The 26,721-nt window shown below is 35.0% G+C and overlaps 2 protein-coding genes across 2 annotated transcripts in view; both read right to left on the minus strand.

Annotated features, from left to right (window-relative positions):
* Positions 1 to 17,315, minus strand: part of CRISP3 (cysteine rich secretory protein 3) — a 49,450-nt gene extending 32,135 nt beyond the window's left edge. The window contains exons 1-2 of the mRNA XM_017957928.3: positions 17,227 to 17,315; positions 6,483 to 6,587 (exon numbers count right to left, since the gene is read on the minus strand). The gene's annotated coding sequence lies outside the window, so the exon portion shown is untranslated. The remainder of the gene's footprint in view (positions 1 to 6,482; positions 6,588 to 17,226) is intronic.
* PGK2 (phosphoglycerate kinase 2) lies at positions 17,076 to 18,893 on the minus strand. Its single transcript, XM_003897721.3, has one exon. The coding sequence runs from the start codon at positions 18,742 to 18,744 to the stop codon at positions 17,491 to 17,493; it is 1,254 nt and encodes a 417-aa protein (XP_003897770.1). The 5' UTR covers positions 18,745 to 18,893; the 3' UTR covers positions 17,076 to 17,490.
* Between the last annotated feature and the right edge of the window lie 7,828 nt (positions 18,894 to 26,721).

Raw genomic sequence — 26,721 nt, forward strand, 5'->3', positions numbered from 1 at the left:
TGCAAGGGAATTGCTAGGATTCTTGATATGAAGAGAAGAGCAGTGATTATGTTCTCCCTGAAGACTTTATGCTCAGAAACTTCCTTCCTATTCTATGATATCTTCTGCAATCTTTGATAAGATTGCAGTAAAAAGAAGTAATGTCTCCTTATAATTAGTCTGATATAGTGGTTCTCAACCCTATCAGATCCAGTGCTTTCTTCTTATAGTAAATTTTAAATACCACCCCCGACAGACACTATTTTGGAAATAAATTCAGGGATAATATACCCTTGATTTGTAGAGTGTGCAAAGCCCTGAGAATATAGTTTCTGTGGTGCCTCTTTTTACTTAAACTACTTGACTTACCTAAAATCAGCGAGTAAGCATAGTCCTAGAGGCCCAGTATTATTTAATCCTGTTAAAACACAGACACACACACACACACATGCAATTAGGAGTGATCCACTGACAGGCAGCCTACTTGGAACTGAGGTCTGGCCACAGAAGCTGAGATAACCTATAGATTCAATCATGATGCCTTTGGGGGCAACTAGACCCCACGTATGGAGCAGAGACTTAGACAGCAGCTCAAAGGCGGGGAAATGGAGACTAAGAGCCACTCAAGTCCTAGACGTGGCTTCTAGGACAGCACCACTGGCCCCAGCTTATCCCAGCCACAGAAGGGAGGCTTAGATATTTCCAAGAAAGTTACTTTAAATAAAAGCCGTCCCCTGAGATTCAGATATAGGGGCAGGGGCCCTGCTAGCTAAACATTTTTTTAGGATTGATGTTAATAACATAATATATAACATTATATATTATATGTAGTGTTATTATAATGTTATAAAACATTATATATTATGTTATTAAATAACATAATACTGAGAACAGTACTGAACATTTTTTAAAAGATTGATGTTAATAATATAATATATAATTTAACAGAGAAATTAAATGAAAGTAATTCATAAGTTACATATGCTTTAATTCAAAAATTTTGTTCCACAGCTACACCAGAAAACATAATGAAATTCTCAGATATTTACAGCCTCTTTTTTTATGAATAGATTTGTATTTAATAAAATAAGAACATCACAAGCCTTTCTTTACAGGAAGTATAGAAAATAAAAGAACAGAAGGATAGACAGACACCAGAAAAAATAGGATTAGAATAGTTAGAGACCAGACATATTTATATATGATAACAGAAAGAGGGAAATAACCTTAAATGAATTTGCGATTACATGACAAAGCAAATTAAAGATCGACGAATTGAAAAAATAAGGAAGTAAGAATTTCTTGTAAATGAGCTCAATGTTATCTATAAACGCACTGATAAAATAATTCCTTGGACTGTAATTTGGGTCTCGGAGGATTATTGTACTTTGGAATGATTCCCTTGAAAATTTCTAAGTCCTCTTCTTGTGGCTGAGACCAACTGGGTCTACAGCGACATGCAGGAAATGTTGCCCATGCCAAGATAGGTACCTACATGGGCTCCGGTACCCATTTCTCCTCTTTAGATTGCTCTTCAATCCTGTATATATGGAGTGAAATTGGTGAAGATTCACAATAATTATATCTGCTATATTGAATTTCCAGCACATATTCAGGCATACTTTTAGTTTCTCTCATTCAAAATAAACTTGGAGACCATATTCTTCAAGAGGCAGTAAGGAATATAGGACAAATTTAAAAAATAGTGATGTGAGAGATTGTAGAGGAATTATGTAATATGCTGTTGAGGAGAGTATTGAAAATGATTGAAGACTGAAAGTGGTCCTTGACTCCAGAAAGACTACTTGTATTGTGTGGTAAGAAAGTTGGAAGGTATTGATGACTTCCAAAAGGAGGTAATGTAGTGCGAAGTTAAAAGTATCTCCCTACTTCCTCACTTAATCTGTCCCTATGTGGATGGTAGAATCAGAGATTCAGTGGAAGGGTGTCTGGCAGTCTACTAAACCATTTTCACATTTTGCTTTCAAACTCTGGGCTTTCCTGGGAATTGTTTAATCAGTCGCATGCTGTAACTGTGTGGTACTCACTGCACATTTGAAAATAGTGTGGATTATATTTATCATCAGATAAAAACCGTTTTTGCTTACATAATTTGTTTTTACACAAATGAAAATATTTGAAGAACCAGAGGGAACAAAAAAGAGAAATCAAATTTGTCTTCAGAATATAATTAATTTCATATATTTATTACTCTACTTATTGAATAATTATAATTTCTTGTGATTAAAAATTCTGTGAGGAAATAAAAAATAGGTTAGTTTTTGCATGTCAATCATATATTTGCTGGCTTCTTTTTTTTTTCAGTTGAACATGGTTTTAATCTTGTTGTCTCACTTGTTGATAATATTCTTCAATCTGAAAGTCTGATAATTCTTTGGACCACAATCATAAATCATAATTATTTTTAAAGTTAGATTTGCCTTTTCTACTTTAATTTAAATTTTAAAATTTTTAATTATTGGCCGGGCGCGGTGGCTCAAGCCTGTAATCCCAGCACTTTGGGAGGCTGAGACGGGCGGATCACGAGGTCAAGAGATCGAGACCATCCTGGCTAACCCAGTGAAACCCTGTCTCTACTAAAAAATACAAAAAACTAGCTGGGCGAGGCGGCGGGCGCCTGTAGTCCCAGCTACTCGGGAGGCTGAGGCAGGAGAATGGCGGAAACCCGGGAGGCGGAGCTTGCAGTGAGCTGAGATCTGGCCACTGCACTCCAGCCTGGGCGACAGAGCGAGACTCCGTCTCAAAAAAAAAAAAAAAAAAAAAAAAAAAAAAAATTTTAATTATTGTGGATGACGAATGCATAATAATTGTGCATATTTATGAGGTACCTGTGATATATCAATACAAAGCATACAATGCGTAATGATGAAATCAGGGTAATTGGCATATTCATTGTCTCAAGCATCTATCATTTCTTTGTGTTAGGAACATTTCAATTGCAATCTTTTGGTTATTTTGGGTATCATACTAAATGGGGAAAAACTAAACCCCTTTCTTTTAAAATCTTGAACAAGACAAGGATCCCCATTTTCATTACTTTTATTCAACATAGTACTGGAAGTCCTAGCCAGAGCAATTAGATAAGAGAAAGAAATAAAGTTCATCCAAATGGGAAAGAAAGAAGTCAAATTATCTTTGTTTATAGAGGATATGATCTTTTATATTTAGAAAAAACTGAAGTCTCCACCAAAAAATTCTTCATTGAATTGATAAACAACTTCAATGAAGTTGAAGAATACAAAATCAGCACACATAAATCAGTAGCGTGTCTATATGCCAACAGCAAACAATCTGAAAAAGAAACCAAGTAAGTAATCTTATTTACAATAGCTGCAAATAAAGTAGAATACATAGGAATAAACGTAAAGAAAGAAGTGAAAGCTCTGTACAGTACAAAATTATAACACATTGATGAAAGAAATTGAAGAGGACACACACAAAAGATGGAAAGATATTTCATGTTCATGAATTGGAAGAATTAATATTGTTAAAATGCCCATACTACTCAAAACAAACTACAGATTCAATGTAGTCCCTATCATGAATTATTGACCATGCACAGCAGTTTGTCATATTCTTACACAAAATTCAATTTTATAAATCCTTCTGGCTCTTCCCATTTGTTAGTACATCTGGAGGAACGTTACAGACTGATCAAGTTTTACATGCCCACTCTACATAATTATAGGACTTCTGTAGATTATTTTGTTTCTTTTGAGATAGGAACAAGGAACATTCAAATATCTATAATTGCCAGTATGCTGCATTTCTGCAGACAGAAATATTGGTTGAAACTATGGAATTGACATTATGCCATCTTGTTCTTTCCAGCCTTGCATATATAATACAAATTATACTGAAAGCGGAAAGGAGGTGTAAATGCCATTTCCTTGGTTAGTATAATCATGTTTCTGGATTTGGGTAATATTGTGGTCCTGCAAAATCATTGGGCAAGTATTTATACAGTGTGGTTGATTCAGGAAGGAACACAATGTTTTCTTCAGTTAGTTCCACTTGGATTGTGCTTCTGAAATGTATCTTATTTCCACACCTCAGAAACAGGATGAAATAACACCAGTAATAATGACCTTGTAACTATGTAGTTCTGTCATTATACACAATAGATATGTATGTCTTCAAGAGTTTGTAATACAAGTGCAATAGCAACTGCTTATATTATAGGCTCCCAAACACCACTGGTGCCTCCTAGACATTCACAACTCAAATATTAAATAGTTAGGAACAAATGCTCTGACTTCATTATTAGCCAAATCATTCAAATTTCCTATATATTTTGTGCGTTGTTTCCACGGACACCTTTGCTCTATCTACAGTATCCCAGTATATCCCGTGAAGTTTGGTTCAGCTGCTCAGCTTGACCATCCTCCCTCAGCAGAGTAAGGGGTGAATATGGATTTTTGTTTGGAATATTTATGTAACACAATAATTCTAGGTCATATTTCTTCAAGTTATTTCTGTCTCATTATCAATAATTTCTCCCAAAGAGAGAGAAATCTGTCTGAAACCTAAGTCTGTCCTTTAGAATTGAATTCTTAGTCCTCTTAAAGCTCCAATCAAGCGTTCATCAGCACTAGTGTTCTCTTCTACCTACGTAACCTAAATCACAATAAAATTCCAAGATGACAGGAGAGTACTTATAGGAGAAAACTAATTATTTACATTGGGCATTTCAGAACTCTCCAAAAATTTAAGTAGTAATAGTTTGTGTCAAAATTAATAAGACGTAGTTCTCCTCCAAAAGTATAGGGTGGGATATATGCATAGCCAGATAAAAGTAGAGCAAGTGCATTGCTTGACACCACTGAAGCAGCTATCTAGTGAACAAAAGTAGTCTTTATTCCCACGGCTACAAAATAATGAAAGATACAATATTCCCTCAAATTAACATGTAAAAGAGAAATAAAAGAAAGTGTTTGTCAAAATTTCAGTACTAGTATGGTGACCTTTATAATCACTGAGAAAAAGGATGCATTAAAACTTTAATTGTCAAAGCAGGCTTTAAATACCAAGAAAAATGACTGGAGATCAAGGAGAGTATGTTTCACTATATTTCAGAACATAGCTCACCCAAACTCTCCAAGGACACTGAAAGACTGCAGTTGAACAAAGAACTTGACAGGTATTTTGTAAGACTGACCTGACAGTTTATAAAAATGGTTTCCTGTAAATATTTCTTCTTTCCAAGGAAACTCTCATCTTATGAAAATGTTTTTAATCCATTTAACCCTGAATAGTTGCACAGAGTAAACCATTTTCTTATTATTACTAATATAAATGCATACCTATTTTTGAACTTTCTTTCAAACACTGTGGTAAGCACTTTACAAATATTGTATCCCTTGGTTTTGTTAAAGAAACACTTTGGACAAATTAAATTTAACAGAGTTCATTTGAGCCAAGAACAATTCATAAATCAGGTAGCAGTCAGAATCAGAAGAGTCTCAGAGAGCTCCACCCAGCAGTGTGAACAGTGAGATTTTATAGGATAGCCACAGAAGCAGAGTTGAGAAATCACCTGATTGGCTACAACTAGGCATCTGCTTTATTTGGGCATGGAGTGATCAGTTGGCTACCTGTAATTGGCTGAAACATGGCTGCTTGTGATTGGCTGAAACTAGACTCTTCCTTGTACTCCTAATTTAGGTTTGAGACTGTTTGCATATTAACTTAGGTTGTAATTTGCTTTGTAGGGACTCAGGGTATGGAGACAACCTCAGGCTAATGGCCTCCTGCTTATTTATCAGTCTTCACACACACAGACACACACACAAACACATGCACCCAACTAATATATCTTAATATCATTTCCATTTTATGGATAAAAACAAATAAGAATGCTTATGTCCCTCACTTTAAAAAAACTAGGTTTGATCAACAGTATGTCTTTAAGATAAGGACATAACATCTTGAATTTAGTGAACTGTTTATCTTCTTGGCTGATGATTGCAAAACAACATTCTCAGTCTTTCTACTGTTTGTTTAGAATTCTTCTATTCGAAGGATTAATATTATCATGAATTAACTCGATAAACAATTTCACCATTAAGTAGTATATCTGCTTGCTTCAGAGTCAAGATAATCCTACTGGTTCTAGTTTTTGACAGACTATGAGAAATTAAATAAGATTGATTACTTGAATATTGATAATTTTAAATTGGCTTATTGGTAGAATGGTTAAACTAGTAAATATAAGAGTGTTATGGAAAGGTAATAGGCATTTTCACATTTGCATCATTTTTATACAATACAACAATATATAATGCTTGGAAGTATTCAGATAATTTGCATATTGTATGACTGAATTAGAGATGTCTCCATATTTTGCAACTTGCTAAGTTACAGCTGAGTGTTTGGAGTGCAACATTCTTTTAAAGGTCACGAAATAACTGTAATTTGCTCAGGGAAGTGTTACAGGCTAGACATTGTTCACCCCTCCACATCGACACTCAGTCTCTCTTTACCAAGTTTCAGCTACTGGAGTCTGATTCCTCAGAAGTTCTCTTGTTTTCTGGCTTTCTGTTTGACAGAAAACAAGATTCTGCCAGTGAGAGACATCATCAGGAAATCTAAATGTGAAGAAAAGAGGTTAGGCATTTAGTTCCACCTTCCTCTCTAGCCCGCACCTCAAGCTGAAATTTGGCTCTGTACCTCCTATGCAACAGCTTCTCTCTCCAGCTACAGCTTTCACTAGTCTCTGATAACAGCTCCTTCTCCTTAGAAATTTCTGGTCTAGGGCATCCCCAGTTGCGGGCCCTCAGGTACTTCATCTTAATTCGTAACGCTACCCATACTTAAATAGTTCCTTCAGTAAACTGCTTTGAATTAAGTATTTCAGTGTGCTTCCTAGGGTGACCAACTATTCTGGTTTGCATGACACTCATGATTTTATTTTAGCACGAAAATCAGATGCCCTTGCTACACACGAGGACAGTTGGTTACCCTCAGCTTCCTGACAGAGCCTTGTCTGATCTAGATGTCTAAGATAGTAAGGGTCTGGTAAAAATATAAGCTATATGGTTGAAAGAGAGGGAGATATTTTATCTGGAAAGAGATAATGTTAGGTTTTGCTTCAAGATAGTTGGCTTATTTTATAGTAAAGAGTGTAGAAAGTTTAGAGAGGGGTCAGAAGAAACCATGTGTAAGGTGAGGATATAAAGTGCCTAGCACTGTGGTAGGTGATTTTTATAATATTATATATATCTCACCATACCATAAATGTGTTTGAGTAAAGGAGGGTCTGTAAATAGTACCCCTTACCAGCTCAGTAGACAAGAAAATCAGTTGCAGTCATTACATAAACTTAAATCAATCTAAAAATTAATCTACAGTTACCTTAGAATATCTGTCAGAATTTTATATCTCTGAAATTAATTGAGAATTTCTAAATAAACAATGAATGAATGTGAGTTTCAACTACCTCTATATCATTTACTTAGGTATAATTATATAAATAACTTAAAAATAATAGGTAGCAAGTAGAGTTTTGATATAAATTTCAATTTTTTCTCTGCTAAGGAAATCATTAGTTTTTGCTGATGAAATAGTCAAGCAATTCACTCTCAATATCTCATCACAGTCACTGGTTCCTTTCCCTTCATCACTCTTCCTGCTGGTACAGTATGCAGAACTAACTTTTTGTGCCTTTCATTAATGACTTCTCATTACTTATATAGGAATTCAACTCTTTTTTTCTCTAATGATTGATTATCCTGTATCCTGGTTAGCTCACTTTCTTTACTGTAGCATGCTGTGATAAGTGGAATATTCCATTTCCTTTAACAAGAAAAAAAAATTCTTGATTGTGAAAATGAGGTTCCTGTTATGTAGCAACATGGACATTGTTACATTTTTGCTCTCATTGTACAATTTGTATTTTCCACATATCTCTCAATATTACTTTCAATTTACAAAACAACAGCATCACCAACAATAAGAAATCAATAGCTGCAAATCTTCTATATGCCAAATGCTGTGCTAGACCCTGAAGTAGAGAGTTGAATAAGATGTAGTCTCTGACCTTCAAAAATTGAGAGAGGGATATGTCAACAAAACATTCCAATAATATTAAAGAGTAAAACAACAGGTTTGCACAAAGAACAAAATACCCCAAAAGTGTGATTCATTCATCTGGAAGTGTGGATTGGGCAGGAAATGTTGGGTTAAGACATTTTGCAGAGGTCATATCTGAGCTTATCCAGTTAAGTCCATTTCCTTCTCAATTGTAAATGACTCGTCCCGATGAAAAGATGATTAATGCACTAATTATACTGTATTAAGAGTGCATACAATGAAAACTAAGCCTCTTTCTCACTCTACATTTTTTTTTTTGCTGTCTATGCAAGCAACCAAATCACAACTTTAAACAACCAACAAGAATAAGCAAATACAAAACCAAATACTTAAATGTGCAGATGTTGTATTAACCATCAATTTTCTCCTACAGAAACCGATTTCAGACATTTTGTGAATACCCACTTTTTCTTACCTGGGGAGTTCTTCACCTTCTTTTTATCTAAATAGCTCTATTAAGACAAAGAGTAGTTGAATCCATTACACTGTTTTATATTTCTTTAAGTTCTTAGACACTGTAGTCTGGGGGATGTAGCCTTCACATATAGAAAGTAAATGTCAAGTTGCAAAAGGAATGTATAGTTGGAGAGCCAAGGTTCTGATTTTTTTTTTCTTCATCTACAATTTAGACCTCCATGTACAATGTCCTTTAGCTTCTAGGTCATTCTTTTCTTTTTGTAAAGAGTCTTAGTAGATAAAAATTACAGCCAACAGTCTCAAGGATACCAACCAGGGTTTCAGAGCCATATAATTTAAAAACTAGAAGGAACCTCAGATAACATATAAATGAATATATGCTTTTTCAGCTAAAGAAGCTCAGAGAAGTGAAATGATTTGCCTCAGTTAAAACAAGTAGGTAGTGGCATGACTGTCACTAGAACTAATTCCTGTTTCCTTTTAAACTGGTCTTTACCCTAATACAAAAGCCGAAATAGAAACACTGGAGAGCTGATTACAGTACATATTACTGGATCTCATCACCAGAGATTGTAATTTGTTAGGTATAATGGAGGCCCAGTAATCTGCATTTCTAACAAGTTGCTGGCTGCTGCTGCTGCCTTAGTAAGAATACATGGAGAAACCTGCTCTACAGCATGCATCTTGAGGCCTTATGTAAGTATTCTTAAACCCAAGCCTGTAATAACTTACTAGAAAGAAGTTCTGACTCTAAAGTGAATATTTCCTTTTCCTTCCTAATAAGACACTTCATCTCTCTGTAGTACACTTAAAGGTTTGATCTAGAACCTGAAGATTTTCTCTTCATAATTATTTATTTAATTTAAAGCCAGTTAATGTATGCATGCTTCTTAAAATATGAAATAACATTTTTATTGTATGACTTACACCTTTTTCATTAATTGAAACTACCTTCATCAACATTCATGATTATTGATTTACACGTCGTGAATTTACCTATCCAATATTTACCCATCTTGTCAAATTAGTCAACAATGACTGTAAATTATTCTGTCACAAACTTGTAATCCCCTGCTAACCCTTTACCTCTCTGCCTCCATCTTCCTTTCCCTCCCCATTCACTACCTGAGCTCATGTGGTCATGTCAGAAATATATCATTAAACTGCAATGATTATACTTTTGCTTTTCTTTGCTCCACAGACACACACTGACAAAAATCATTCTTCTTTCAAAGCAATCACAGTGTCTAAATAATTCCAAAGTTTTATAAATATATTAAGAAAACAAATGCATTGAGCAAATATAACTGCCATATTAAAAGATATTTTTAATATCACTAGACTATTTTTGCTTCTCTGAAAGTATAATTTTCTACTAGGTCAGCTATACACGTTTAATTTGTATGCTCATTGCTTTCTATTAAAGCAATTATGTATATTTTCTGGAAAAAAAATCCTAACTTTTAATAGACAGAATTTAGCTAGGGTTTTTAACAGAGATATTCTCAATCAACTACCTATTCTTCTCACTTTGCATAGTCATGAAGGCTGTCATAGAAAATGAAGGTTTATAATGAAACACTATAGTACCCTACCATGGGGACAATGATTGACATCATGTTCTCGTTAATCTCTCCTTTCTTCTTTTTTTTTTTTTGGTAAAAAATAAAAAAGCCATATGAACATATGAACATTTTTCAGGGCAAGCATGGAGCCATTAAGAAAGCTAAAATTGATTTTTTTCTTGAATATCTAAACATACACACATGTAGAGGACATATTTGGGTAGTGATTGTTTCTCAATGACATTCTTTTGGAGAAGGATGGGAGGTCATATCTTTTGAAGAATTTATGAGCCTTAATTTTTCAGAGAGTCTTAGGTCTTCTTTATGATTCTAAAGAGTTAGAGAAACCTGTGGTAATCCAAAGAGTGAAACTAAAGACCCGTGGTAGTCTCCTTAACTCTGGGCTTAGTTGAGAAACCTTCAGCAGGATTAGCTACATAATTGTAGGGGGAGGATGTCCAGTATAAAGCATGGCTTGACTTCATGTTAAAAATTCTTAACAATTTCAAGATGGCAACTGTAGAGCATTAAATCAAATGTAGGGCTCTTCTGAGAGCAGGGCCCCGTGTGCCTGTGCAGGCCACAGGCTCACGAAGCTGACTGTACCTCCAATGTCTCCATGGATCTATTTGTGTATTGTGAAATTTTCATAGTATTTTTTTTAATGTTGTCTTAAATTCACCCTTTGTTATTCTTCCTTTTAGCAGCAGTTTTAATGGGGCCCATGATGACACAGTCAAAAATATTATTGCCCAGGTTCCCTATCACCTAGATGTGATCATATTACTAAGTTCAGGCTGAGGGGATGTAAATAAAATTGATGTGTGTGACTTCCAGTGCTCCTCCTTAAAGCTGACTCTACCTTCATGTTTCCTTCCAGAATGCAAAGCTCAATTCATCTGCAGAGAAAGAAGCTGGGGATTCAGAACAGAAACTATGAAGAAAAAAAAAGAGTTTCATGTATTTGTACCTTTTGGTAAATGAAACATGTTAAATGATACAAATGAGAAGTACTCTACTAAAAAAATTCCCAGGTGAAAGAGAAGGCAGGAGAACTTGAGGTACAGTCTGTTGGGCTCTGAGGTGAGGAGATGCCAACTAAAACATTGCTTTTTTAATACGTAAGTTCATATGCCCTCTGATTTGTCATTTTCCAAATTTTTCTCTCTTACTTTTTATGAGATCTCCTCATCTTTCTAGATTTATCATTAATACACTTTGCTTTAGAGAATGGTAACTGAGTCACAACATCTAGGAGACTTCTAATAAATAAATAAGATTTGAAATTAAGGTAAAGTTTAAAGCATAAGGACATAAAAATGGCACCTACTTTTATTTTCTAGCATTTAGTTTATCACAGCTTTACTAACTAATGTTCCTTGAAATAAGCTATATCAATTTACAGATATTATTAAAAATGCACAGAAAATAAATGAATACTAATATCCAAGCATGTGAATTAAATAACTCAAACTGAAACCTTGGCAATACCACCATCTTATGGTAACATTTTAAGGTTTTTAAAACTTTGATATTAATACATAGCAAAGTATTTTTAATGTATACAATTATAATATATAACTATAAAATTCTTATAACTATACCAAATATTATATTAAATATATACATACATCTTATATGCACATATATGATAGATGTATGTGTATGTATTTATATACAGTCATACACACATTGTTTAACAACTGGGATATGTGTACTTACTCAAATCTAAATGATATAGCCTACTACACACCTGAGATATAGGAGTAGCCTATTGCTCCTAGGTTACAAACTCATATGGCATGTTACTGTACTGAATAACGTAGGCAGTTATAATGCAATGGCAAGTATTTGTATATTTAAATATATATAAACATAGAAAAGGTACAGTAAAAACACTGTATAAAAGGCAAAAATAGTAAACCTATGCAGGGCACTTATCATGAATGGAGCTTGTAGGACTGAGAATTACTCTGGGTGAGTGAGTAGAGGGTGAATATGAAGGCCTGGAACATTACTGTGTACTACTGCAGACTTTATGATTTATTTATTTATTTATTTATTTATTTATATCTTGAGACAGAGTCTTGCTCTGTTGCCCAGGCTGGAGTGCCATGGCACAATCTCAGCTCACTGCATTCTCCACCCCCCGAGTTCAAGCAATTCTCCTGCCTCAGCCTCCTAAGTAGCTGGGATTACAGGTGTGCGCCACCATGCCCAGCTGATTTTTGTATTTTTAGTAGAGACGGGGATTCACCATGTTGGACAGGCTGGTCTCAAACTCCTGACCTTGTGATCCACCCTCCTTGGCCTCCCAAAGTGTTAGTATTACAGATGTGAGCCACCACGCCCGGCCTACTAGTGCAGACTTTAGAAACGCTTTACATGTAGGCCACACTAAATTTATTACGAATATTTTTTTCTTTAATAATAAATTGACTATCTTGCTGTAAGTTTTTACTTTATAAACTTTTCATTTTTAACATTTTTTTCTCCTACTTTTTGAAAACTTTTGAAACAAAACTTATCTTAAAGTACAAAGACATTGTATAGCTGTACAAAACTTTTTATTTCTTTATATTCTTATTCTGTAAGCCTTTTTCTATTTTTAAAATAATTTTTAACTTTTTTAACTTTTTTGTTAAAAACTAAGACACATGCACACACCTTAGCCTAGGCCTACAGAGGGTCAGGATCATAGAGTCATCACTAGGTAATAGAAATTTTCCAACTCAAACCTGATCATATGAGTCCACTGTTGTACACGCAGCCTGTTGTTGAGTGAAACGTTGTTACTGGTCACATGACTGTATGTAGCTCCACAAACATCTCTTTCTAAAACTTCATTGTAATGTTATTTTTCCAATACGCTAATTCACTGATTTTCCTCCCCCACACACTTTCAAGTCTTTTATTTCTACACCATTTAATATCTTATACTGCCAGTACTCTAATTTGTCATGTAGTTTTATAATTCTTGTCAGTTTATTTTCTATCTCATGTGATTATCTTCTATATTCATTTTTCTTCTTTCATAATTTTTTAAATGAAGTGTGCTTGTTCTATAAATGGTCTCCTTTCTCTTAAAGTAAATCATCTATGAAAGCATTTTCTCCATGGGTCTTACTAGTGTCTTGTGGAATTTTCATAGGTTCTTCTTTTTGATGTTGTCTTAAATTCACCCTTTGTTATTCTTCCTTTTAGTAACAGTTTTAATGGGGCCCATGATGACTCAGTTAAAGAACATTATTGTCCAGGTTCCCTGTCACCTAGATGTGATCATATTATGAAGTGCAGGCTGAGGGGATGTAAACAAAATTGATGTTTGTGACTTCCAGTGCTTTTCCCTAAGAATAGGATGTTTTACCTGAATTCTCTTTCCCTGCACAATAGGTTGGAAAATGTCAACAACCGAATTAACCATCGTGCTCCTAGAGATGAAAATCAAGTACAGATAATGACAGAGACTTTATTAGGTCCTTGGATGAGCTCAAGAAGTGTCTACTTAGCTGTAACCCCTTGGAAAGTTACCTTAAGAAAGTAAAATTGCTATGTTGTTTGAGAAGTTATATTTTTAAGTATTGCTATTATGGTAGTTTCTAGATCAAGATTTCTCAACTTCATATGATTGACATTTGGGGCTGAATGTGTTTTTGTACTAAAAAGCTGTCCTGTGTATTTTAGGGTGTTTAGTAGCATCCTTAGCCACTACCACTAGACGCCTACGGCATTCTTCTGGTCGTGACTAGCAAAAATGTCTCTGGACTTTGGCAAATGTCCCCTGTGGAACAATTGTGTTTCTGCTTGAGAACCACTAGTCTACAGATTAACGAATGTAGACACTGTTCCCTGTAGTAATGCTGCCTTAATAAAACTTATAAAATCTTGCTTTCACTTAGGAGTCGGTGAGAAGAAGTGACAAGGCATTGAAGCCTGCAAGGTGGTGATAATTCACCTGCTGCAGCATTGGATAAAACTGTTAACTGTGGAAAGTACTAGGCAGAACGTATTCCTGTGGAGATTAAAGCTGCTAGAGAAGTGCTTAGAAAGGCAGAATGTCAGTATATTTTGATTGCTATACGCAGTTTTTAGTAAAATATTATAACAAAAAATGAGCACAGCTAGGAAAAAATGAACAGCTGAAATTAGAAATAGAGGTGACAGAACTTTTTAAGGGAGATAACCTAAAATTGGCTAATAAACTAGAAAAGTGAGATTTCTCAGAGTTGAAAAAACTAACTGCCTCAGTACTTCAAACAATGGGAAAAAGAGTGTCACTCATGGTTTTTTTTAGAGTCCCCCCATGTGGACTTTTCAGCCAAAAGTATGAAAAAGCCACACGCAAAGATTAGATTATAAATACTGCCTTCATACCACTACGAACTTTTTCATATGACCACGTTAGTCATCTTTAAAATAAAGAAAAGTGGGCCCAGGGCCGGGCTTACGCCCTTTAATCCCAGCACTTTGGGAGGCCGAGAGGGTGGATAACCTGAGGTCAGGAGTTGGAGACCAGCCTGGCCAACACAGTGAAACCCTGTCTCTACTAACAGTATAAAATTTAACCAAGTGTGATGGCATGTGCCTATAATTCCAGCTACTTGGGAGGCTGAGGCAGGAGAATTGCTTGAACCCGGGAGGCGGAGGTTGCAGTAAGCAGAGATCGCACCACTGCACACCAGCCTGGGCAACAAAGTGAGGCTCTGTCTCAAAAAAAATAAAATAAAGTAAAATAAAAATAAGAAAAGGCCCAGCAAAGAAGCCAATTAATTAAAAACAAGAATCAGAAAGTAAAGAAGTGTAACTAGAAGAGATTTTTGGTGAAGTTCTTCCAAATGAAACTAAATAGACCAGAAACCTTAATTCTTGAGAAAGTTGAAAAACCACTAGCTCAGCATTGAAAGGCTTTTAATTGTGTGATACAAAAAGATATCCTTGGTTTATTAAACCAGAACCAGCTGCTTGTCATAGTGGCTCACACCTGTAATCCCAGTACTTTGGGAGGCTAAGGCGGGAAGATCATTTGAAGCCAGGAGTTCAAGACCAGCCTGGTCAACATGGTGAAACCCCATCTCCACTAAAACTACAAAAATTAACCAGATGTGGTGGTACACGCCTTAATCCCAGCTACTTGGGAGGCTGAGTCATGAGAATCTCTTGAACCCAGGAGGTAGAGGCTGCAGTGAGCCAAGATCATGCCACCTTACCCCAGCCTGAGTGACAGAGACAGATTCTGTCTCGGAAAAATCAAACAAACAAAACTGTACCAGCAAAAAGAGGCTAGGAAATCTGTGCAGTGGCCTGATATGGCCTGATGAAGCATACCACCTGCTTCAGAATATGCCATGGAAGGAAACAAAGAGAATTTCCCAATTGGTCAAATGACTGACCAGAAAAGAACAATGGATAAGTTCCTCCCAAAGACCAGAACCAGTGTAACCAAGGAAATTCTGCTGCTGCCAGGTCAGGGAGTTCTCAAAATTCTGATCCAGAGTGATTTATTTCATAATTGTAATGAGCCAGTGACTTTTTCTAGGTAAGTATTTTTGTTGCAGTTGTCCTATTTCTTTTTCACCATTGTATATTGGCTAGGTATGGAGTGGGGGACTGGGAGGTATGAGAAAAATGACTGTGTTTCTGAGTTCATCACTGTTGGGCCCCCACTGGATCACACAGAAAGAATTGTGTGTAATTCAGAGATACTCAATTTTGAGTAGGATGCAGTAACTGGACAAGTCATTTGATTGTATAGTATCTCTTGGAGAACAGATGTTTTCTTTTTGGAAAGCAAAACAGAACAAAACAAAACATGAATACTTGTACATGGATACTTGGGAGGCCAGTATGGAAGTCTGTCAGAAACCATTAATTTTCCTCAGTGTTTTTCCCCTCCTTACTTCCTTTCAACAATAGAATCTATTGACTTTTTAGCTGGGCACAAGGTATGCAGCTAGAGAGAATACATCCCCAATCCTTCCTTGCAAAATAGTCCTTATCTCACAACTAATGCCAGTAGGATAAGTGAAAACAAATTTCTAAACTTTTTGAATCATGTATTGAAAAGAAAACTAATTGCCTTTCAAGAACTTCCCCCTTCAGGTTGGCAATCAAGTAGCAAAAACTTGAACAATGGCATCATACCATACACAGACTGAGCCCCCTCACTGAGAGTAACAGATTTGTTTCACCAGTTTGGTTCCCTAGATGACCTCATAAAGGAAAGCCCATGTTATTTGCCCTGGGTTCTCAGGTGAGAGAGTGATATGTTTTAATCTTGTTTCAACTACAACTACTGAAGTTTTGATTCTAGTAATCCTAACTCCTACATCTTTCCTGGGATTATTATGATATTAACATTCTGCTTAAAATATGTTGAAGTTTCAGATGTATTAAGATTTATATTTGAAGCTCAATTATTCAGGATATTGAATATACACAATTGATCTGGGGTTTCGGGACATGAGACATTATAGCTGGGAAAGGTTAATCTGCATTTTTACTCTTAATTACTATTGTTATTAATAGCATTGCTCTGAACTACCTCTTTGTCTACAGAATAAAGCAAAATATTTTCCAATAAGTGGTTTTTTTTTGTTTTTTCTACATTTCTTATCATTTTATCTTCTGTTTTCTAATAGAGAATTATCTCTATTTTCCCATTATTAAACTATGTATATATATTTTATTTATCTCAAAAACCAAGTTTTATAATGTACCAGTTATGTTATCTATTTATTAAAGAATGCCTGCCTTAAAAATAAAACAATTACTTATTTGCAACTTGGGTTTAACTTGTAGCTCTTTTTCCAGCTGGCATTTGTGTGTACTCGTGCATTGATATGCACACAAACATAATTCTTACCTTGAGTTTAATTTCTTTTCTTTTAAAAAATTCCTTGGGTTTAATAAGGATCTTTCATTTCTCTTTCTTTCTTTTTCCTATTTAGTATAATGCTTCCTCTTAGCAGAACTTTAATGGTACCCATGAGTTCTTACACTTAATTATTTTTCTCAGTTTGAGCATATTTATTGTTTGTTTGTGAACTTTCATTCCACCCTTTCCCAACAACTTAAGTTTTGACTTTTGGGTTTCAAATTGTGAAACAATAGCAAAGTTGGACTAAAATAAAAAGATTCAGCTTCTTCAGCTCACCTTATTTAATAGGCAACTTAAGAATATGTCCTCCCTACAATGCACAATGGTGAAGTTCAAATGAGAACTTGAATAGGCAAATACACGACCAAACTAAAATGAACTGCTGTGCTGATATTAAGAGTTCCTGCTGGCCCGTTGCTTGTCCATTACATAGGTCTTGATCTAGGAGTAGATTTTAACAAAAGTCACATCGAAATGTAAAAGCACTAAGCTGACTTAAAGGCTGTGGACAGAAAACAGAAGGAAGTAACACTATGTTAACTACATGTTGCTGAGGGCCTCTACGCCAGGAAGGATTTTACCTTCCAGAAGCTCTAGACTGGCACCACCTCCAGTGCTGACATGGCTGACTTTATCCTCAGTGTTCCATTTGGCACAGCAAGTAGCAGTGTCTCCACCCCCTATAATAGTGATGCAGCCCTTGGAAGTGGCTTTCACAATTTCGTCCATGAGGGCTTTGGTTCCCTTAGCAAAGGCATCCCATTCAAATACTCCTAACGGGCCATTCCAAACAATTAGCCTTGCTTGAGCCACAACTTGAGCATGATTCTTGTTGCTCTCAGGACCACAGTCCAAACCCATCCAGCCGGGAGGTATGCCAGATGCTACAGTGGCTTTTCCAACCTGAGCATTCTCATCAAACTTGTCAGCAGTAACAAAGTCAACAGGAAAAGTAATCCTTACACCATTCTTTTGTGCTTTGGTCATGATATCTTTGACAATCTTGGCTCCCTCTTCATCAAACAGAGAAGCACCAATCTCCATGTTGTTGAGTACCTTAAGGAAGGTATAAGCCATTCCACCACCAATAATCATCTCATTGACTTTGTCCAGCATATTTTTGATAAGTTGGATCTTGTCTGCCACTTTGGCTCCACCAAGTATAGCCAGAAAGGGTCTCACTGGGTTTTCCAAGGCTTTAGCAAAGTAATCTAGTTCCTTCTTCATCAAGAATCCAGATGCTTTATGGGGCAGATTCACTCCCACCATGGAACTATGAGCCCGGTGCGCAGTGCCAAAAGCATCATTGACATAGACGTCCCCTAGCTTAGAAAGCGATGCTCGGAAGCCTTCTATTTTATCTGGCTCAGCTTTAATCTTCTTTCCAGAAGGATCTTGGCCCTTCCCTTCTTCCTCCACATGAAAGCGCAAGTTCTCCAGCAGGATGACTGAACCAGGAGCTGGGTTGGCACAGGCATTCTCCACTTCTGCGCCTACACAGTCCTTCAGGAACAGAATATCCTTGCCCAGCAAGGATTTGAGCTCAGCAGCAACAGGCTGTAAGGAATATTTGTCAGGCATGGGAACACCATCAGGCCGACCTAGATGACTCATAAGAACTACTGCCTTGGCTCCATTGTCTAGGCAGTACTTGATGCTTGGGATGGAAGCCTTGATCCTCTGGTTGTTTGTAATCTGGTTCTTCTTCATGGGAACATTGAAGTCTACTCTCATGATGACTCGCTTCCCTCTAACATCCAGTTTGTCTAAAGTCAACTTCTTAGAAAGAGACATCTTGACAATATAAAGACATAGGCTGACACCTGGATCTTAATGCTGAAGAACCAACTTGCTGTTGGGAGGCTGAGTCGGTGGTGATTTTTAACGTCCTTGCCCCTTGCCCCACCCCTTTCTTTTCCACACTGTCTCCAGCACAACAGCCACTGTTAGACCGGAAAGGAAATCTAGCTTTGTGATTGGCTCATGGTCCTGTCAATCTGGATCTGAAATGTGTTGCTAGGTGAAGATTCCAACTGCCTGGACAGAGGGCCAGGTAGGGGATTAGAGGTACCTGGCTTTGGGCAAGACTTGGGTAGGTGAAGAAATCCCAGAATAAGAATGGTTCTAAAAAACAAGAAGAATGGTCCTGAGGTCTGCGACTCCTTCTGGCTCTTTTTGCCCCCACCCCACAGCTCGGTTAACAGTTGCTCTTATTATTAAAAACAAACCAAAAAGAACTCCACCCCCACACCCGCAAACCTACATACACCTCATTCACTTTAAATCTTAACATTTTGATATAAAAAAACCTCTGTAGTGCCAAATAAAAGAAATATTTGAAATAATGATTTTCATATGAAACCTTGCTTATTCCAGTCAGCATAGTATAGTTCTGTTTTTTCCTTGTCTTGATAAATATTTCTGTTGAGGATGCGGCATGTTGTTAGCCTTCATCTTTAGATATATTCTAGGATGGGATGGGAATGCTGTCATATTTTCACTACTTTGCTTCTTCCATTTTACTACCATGGAAGAATTTCAGACTACCATGAAAGAATGGTCACTTCTGCAGGAGAATCCCATAAGATCATAGCAAAAAGAGTACCAGTAACAAGTGCTGAAAGTAATGGTGACATTTCTTTCAGACTACAATGTTACGATGAGGTTCCTTATTTTTTCTCTCCTCTCTGTTTGCTTTGCTACCTATACAACTTAGAAAATGAGCTGAGAAAAGTGCATGGTTTTCATAAGGATGAAAACATCTATTAGAATTGAAAGTGAGTGAGATATTCCATTTTTGGAGAAAGCAAATGTATGTGGCTAGTTGATTTAGTAATGAAAATTGGCTTTATAATTTTTTTCATTCAACTCCATAAGCTGAGTGAACTAAATATGTAAAATGAAGTCTTTGACAGAAATATATTTGAGGCATCACCTACTGAGATAGCTAAAATAAAAAATAAAAACAAGTGTTGCGAAAGACGTGGACAAATTGGAATCCTCATTTGTTGCTGATAGGAATGTCTAATGGTGCAGCCACTTCAGAAAACAGTATATCAGTTCCTCAATGTTGAAAATTAAGTCAACAGTATTTAAAAGCAACCTTAAATGGTGTTAAAAATATATAGTAACAGAAACTCTCATTTATTGCTCCCAGGAATGAAATATGCTACAGCCATTTTGGGAAACAGCTTGGCAGTTTCTTACAAATATGCATAGACTTACCATACAAGTCATCAATCCTATTTCTAGATATTCATCCAAGGACATCAAAAACCTGTATTCTCTCAAAATTCTGTAAACAAATGTTTAGAGTAGTTTTATTAATAATTACCAAAAATTGTATATTCTTCAAGTAATAAATAAATAAACTGTGATATATCCATGCGATGGAATATTACTTTTAAAAAAGAAAAGAAACAAGCTATTTACTTACACAAAAGCCCTGGATAAAACTTAAATGTGTCTTACTAGCTGAAGAAAGCCAGGCAAAATAATTATGTAGAGATTGTACAATTCCATTTGTATGATATTTGAAAAAAGGCAAGACTATAGGGATGGAAAACATATCAGTGGTTGCTACATGTTAGGAGAAAACAGGATGGTCAACTATAATGGGGATACGCAGAAGGATTTTTAGTGTGGTAAACTTTTCTATGAGGTACTGGAGTGGTGGATACAACATTCTATGCACTTGTCAAAATTCATAGAATTGTACATTGTAGAGAGTGAACTTTAATGAATGCAAATAAAAAAATATGATCTAGAGTGTTAGGGAATCTTATTATGTAATGTAGCCTCTGACAAATAAGCCTAACTGTATTGTAATATATAGGAAATTTTACTACAGGTGATGTGGAAATTTTACTACAGGTCATGTGGGAAAAAAAAGGGGATGACTTAAGTAACTTTGCAAAAGAGGTATTCAGTTTGTAAAATTAAAGACGAAAACAACTGTCCATAAATATAATACTCTAGTTGGTAAATTTGAATATCACACACTTATAGATGAATAATTCTTAAACTATGTGTGTTATTAGAGATAAGCAAATAATGGAACATAATAAAAAGTTTCTCACTGTCAGGAAAATAAGTTACAAATAAGCAAGAGCAGAATGAAATCTGTGGTGCTAGACTAAGAGTCTGAGATATCAATATGAACTCATATTAAGTTCAATATACACATAGGTTGATATGGATATAATTACAGATATGTATATAATATGTGTTCATTTTCTATTGCTACTGTAGCAACTTGTCACAAATTTAGCTACTTGAAATAACACAATTTTGTGTTCAAAAACAATCCTGTACGTCAGAAATTCAGGTTGGCTCTCCTGGTTTCTTGCTCTGGATTTTATAAAGTTTTTTTGGCTGGGTTTTCATTACAAGGCTCTAGGAAGAATTTACTTCTAATCTCGTTTAGGCTTTTGGCAGGATTCAGTTCCTTGCAATTATAGGACTGAGCTACCTGCTTTTGGCTAGCTGTTAACAAACCCCTGAAGGTCCTCTCAGGTTTGTAGATTCCTATATCTGAGAGCCAGCAATGATGCATTGAATTCTTAGAGTTGGAATCTCTCTGATTTTCATTTCTACTCCATCTGTTTTCCACTTTCAGCCAGAGAAAATTCTCTGCTGTTAAGGACTCATTTGATTAAGTTGGGCCAAACTAGATAATACAGGATAAACTCCCTAATTAAATACTGTGATATAATTATATCTGCAAAGTCTCTTTTGTCATGTACCACCAGTATTTACAAGTTCTGGGGAATAGGATATGGACATCTTTGGTGGGCCATTATTCTGCCTACTCAAACAGGATTTGGATACACACAAATATTTTCAAGCTCTGTTCATAAGAGGGCAGAGAAGCAGTGACTTATAAATAAATAAGTGGGGGTGGGGGGAAGGACAAAATTTATAGAGGAATTCCAAATAATGTGTGTAGATACATTCCTCTACTAGAAGTGGAGCTTAATTGACTGTTTGAATGTAGTGATAAATAGATTCTGAGTATTCAAATTATTATTCACCATGATTTACAAATATTAGAATTGAAAGACCCAAAAGGAAAATATGCTCTTCTGTTTTGACACCTTTCTGTAAAGAAGATTTGCAGTGTGTTCTGCACTGACCTAAACCACAAGGACATTTTGTCACCACTTCCCCAAGATCTGTCTTCATGTAACAGCATCAAGCTCTGAGGACCTTGTCTTTCAAAATGAAAATCCTGATACCACGTATCACCCCACATAGGGGCTGAAATGTCTTCTTGACTAAATCAAGTTTTCATCTATGTTCACAGTATCAGTGTCTCTACGTCCTGCTGTTCTTGGACAGGTTTTCCAGGTTTTGTTTATGCAAATGTCCTCTGTTTCTCTCCAGGACTTTTAAGGCCTGCTTACTTAGCTACTAGTATTTGCTCATGGTGGTGACTGATTAAAATCTATAGTGGAAAGATTTCATTACAGGTTTTCAATATTCTTTGAAAATTGGAACATGTTATGGATACACTCTATTCTTCTTTCTATTAGGAAGCCTTTGAAATATTTGGAGCAGTTTAACTTCAATTCACCTTTCTGTTGACAATGATTGTAAAATATGCAACTACATATTCCCTATGTTATGCAGAGTTCTGGGTGCCGAAATGACCAATAATCTATAGTTACATATATTCTCATGTACATATCGTGTCATTTTAGTCACTAATTTTTAATATTTCAAAATACACCAATCCTTCTTTTAACAATTTAAAAATAATTTTTAAATTGCTTATGAATTTGTAAATGTCCCTATTAATAATAGCAGCAAATTACAATTTATGCATTTGAAAATATTTCCATGAGTTCTTGGGATCATTGTAAAAGGTAGGCTAAGTAAGGTCTGTGTGGTGCTATTTCCCACTTTCAATGGTGAAAACCGCTACTCTTCTATCAACCTAATAGATAACTTCTTACATAGTGCAGAACTAGTTTGAAAGCAACAGAATAATTCACACGATAACATTACGTATGAATTAGCTGATGCATTTGTTTTAAAGTATACCTTTTTTGCATTTGTTCCTCCATCTGCTTATCTATTCTTCTAACATAGTTCTGTTGCATAAATTTTAAGTAAATTTTACTCTTTTTATATTTTGTTTCTATAATCTAATTTTTTAGAAGATAAAAGGACATATGGAGATATGGCCAAAATTAAATAGCTAAGTTACCCAATCACAAATAGGTAAATTTTAGGACTTTTGTGTATTAAATTCCTAAAGGTCTCTGTTATTGATTATTAATTGATGTAGGCACTGAATAGGCCACACTCAATGTGAAGACTAAGGTAAGAATTTTAATGTTATTGCAATAAAGTTAGTGTGACATAAGTTCTATAAATATTATAGTATGTAATACAAATCATTACCAGTTGAAACTAATCCTAGGGGAGGATTGATGTATGGCTGAGATTAGGTTTTACTTTCCTTATGGAGTCCAAATTAGATCAGTGGATGTAATCATCCTTAATAAGAAAATTGTCTTCTTAAAGTTATAATTGAAAAGTGTGTTTCAAGAGGGAACATTTTAATTAAAATTTTAATAAAAGAGATTGGAAGCTACAGAGTTTAATTCACAGCAATAAGTTATTTTAGAGTTATTTTAAGCTAATGAGTAACCTGGGATTATTTTTCTAAAGACGTTCCAAAAACTTTTGTCAATTTAGCTTTAAATATATTTTATTATTCTACAATAAAATAATGAATTAATTCATTAAAACTAAAACAATGGTAAGTATCAGCTTGTCTTCTAATACTGAAACTCAGGACATTCCCATTGCTATATGATTTTTCTATTACTCCCAAGCTAAAAAGTTGCAATAGAAAATAGAAGTATGAGATATCTCCTGAGAAACAAATGGTCCACTGAATTTTAATAAAATACATCTTTATTTATTAAGGCTACTACTTAATCCTCATTATGATGTATCCAATTGTGGCTTGCATTATGCAAAACATATTTATAATTTAAACAATTATATTAGTTGATTAACTTTTGATACAGTCAAAATATTTGCCTGATACTATTTCTTGGAGTTTCATCTATGATAGCATATTGAGGATAACACTGCAATAGAGAAAGGGCATAGATGGGAAAGGAGACAGCTGTAGTTTGCATAAGCTCTAAGCTAAAAGAAACACAGATTATGAAAATGTGTCTTTGTATCTCCAACATTAACTAGGGGAAATGGGACAGTTATTGGATAAATTCACTACAGGTGACAAGAATAATTGACCAACTAGTTTAATCAAAATATATGGAAGACTATATACATTCCAAACTATGGCCCAACATCACTGATTTCTGTATAAGATAAAGACCTGTAAAATATATTCTAGTTCTCAGTCTCTTATCTAGTTTTGGAAATTCCAGTGTGAGACAGGGAATGATATGGAGCTCCTTTTAGTAACAACCAAAACCTATAAGAGGCCTTAAGGTTTTTGAATTCTTGCATTTCCTGGGAGAGAGAAAGTGGCCTTCAGTGGAAGTCCAAAAACCAAGAAGAGAGATTGAGTTGCTGTAGAGGATATTTGTTGCACTGTTTCTCCCTCCATTGTATGCAGTTGAAATCAAGCCTATTCATGAGTATGATCAGGATGGACTTAACTGGAGCAGCAGTTGGAAAGGGTATGCCTTGTAAACTGTGATGGGCTAAGTCCTGGGCAGTATTGAAATGTTGATTTTATAATTCAGTAAAATAAAGTGTCAAGAAAAAAGGAAAAAAGGAAAAAAGAAAAAAGTGAAAAGACAAAAGAGAAGAAAGAAAAACTAAAAAAGTGAAAAGACAAATAAAATAAGAGAGAAAAGAGAAAGAAACTTGAAATGTCATTTCGATCTCTCTTTGTCACTTCAAGATCTCTTTCTTTTATTGTTCCGATTGTAGAGTTCTATAGAGGTGATACTGGAGCCAGGCTGGACTGAAGCCCCAAGAACAATAATTATGCTTAGCTCTAGTAGGCTCTAGCTCTTGGCTGATAATCTAGGAAATAAGCTATTGAAGTAGATGTACTACAATGTTCCCTAGAGGACAGACAATATCTATGCTGGAAATGGGAATAAGGAGCAGGAAATCATGCACTATATTGTAGGAGGCTCTTTCAATGTATATTTCCTCCAATTTCAACACACACACATAAATGAAGTTAGTACTTGAGGCTTGGCTCACCCTGCAGATTGGCAATAACGACAGTAAAGATATTTATAAGGAGAAAAATTCAACATGTCTGAGGAGCTTCAGCATTATGAGTGAAAGCTAACAGATAGCAAAATATATCTGGGAAGCCAAATTCATAGCTTAACACAAGATTTAAACAAACGGAAAAAGTCTTACAGAAATAAATACAATGGAAATATGAAGGACAATGAAGCCATTGTAAAGCATAACCACTTCAATATATTGGGTACAAAAAATGTTGAAATATGTAACTCAAAGGGATAGATTGCATCATAAAATAAAAGCTTTAAAATAATGAATTAGTGATCAGATAATTTGTGGAGGAATTCTTGCATAACACACCAGAAGAGGGCCAAGAGGAAATGAGTGAGGACAAAGTTTAGGTGTGAGGAAATTAAAATTTGTAACAATACTAATATCTATCACAGAGAAGTCATAAAAGGAGAAAAAATATAAAATGAAGATGATTAAGGTTTTAACAAATTACATCCTATAATAGAATAAAAAATCAGATCTCAGGTTCAAAGTGTTCATAACATTATATGCAGAATAGCCAATATTTGAAACAAATTCACACTCTAGAAACACTACAATGAATTTTAGGAACATTAACACTAAGAACGCATATTTTTCTTAAGTTTCCAGGGTAGAAAAGCAGATCACTGCAAGGGAGAAGATTCAGATTGAGATCCCACAACAGGGTGACTATAGTCAATAACTTAATTTTACATTTTAGAATAACCATTATAAAAGACTGTGATTGTATTGTTCATAACACAAATGATAAATGCTTGAGAGTATGACACTCTATTCTCCATGATGTGATTATTTCACATTACATGCTTGTATCAAAACATCTCATGTACCCCACAAATATACACACTTACTATGTACTCACAAAAATTAAAAATTAAAAAAATTAAATTAAATACAAAAATTTCCACAATTAGCAAAAACAATTTTTAACCTAAACTTTTATATCTAGATAATGTATAATTTAAATGGGAGAGTTAATTAAAAGTATTTCCAATCATAAAGAATATCAGAATTTTTGTCTCACTGAGAGATAAAAGAAGTTTCTTAAAAAAATAAATAAAAACAAAAGACCAACTCTGGGTGACTTTATTCAAATAGGAGGAAATTGAAGTGCAGAACAAATCAATAAGTTTGGAAAATGAGGCATGACTAAAAATTCTAGTAGAATTAATTGTCCAAATAAGTAATCATCACAGCTTTTAGAGTATTCATTGTTGTTTTAAATCATAATTTGATTTTTATAATATTGTCTTATAGTTTTGCCAATATATAAAAGCACTGTTTATGTTGATAGGTTGATCTTAAATATGTCTTCCTTGCTGAGGTTTCCTACGAATTTAAGAAAAATCTTGAAATAATGAATGTACAAATGATTTAAGTAATTGCTTAATGTCAAAATAATTAGATTTCTCTTTCCTTCTTATCTTTATACTTATTGTCATATATCTTAATTTGAATTGTTTTGGACAAGGAATCAACAATATTTCAAACACTTGAAGTGATATTAGGCATTGATATGGT

This window comes from Papio anubis, chromosome 6, assembly GCF_008728515.1.
Source record: "Papio anubis isolate 15944 chromosome 6, Panubis1.0, whole genome shotgun sequence".
NCBI lineage: Eukaryota > Metazoa > Chordata > Mammalia > Primates > Cercopithecidae > Papio > Papio anubis.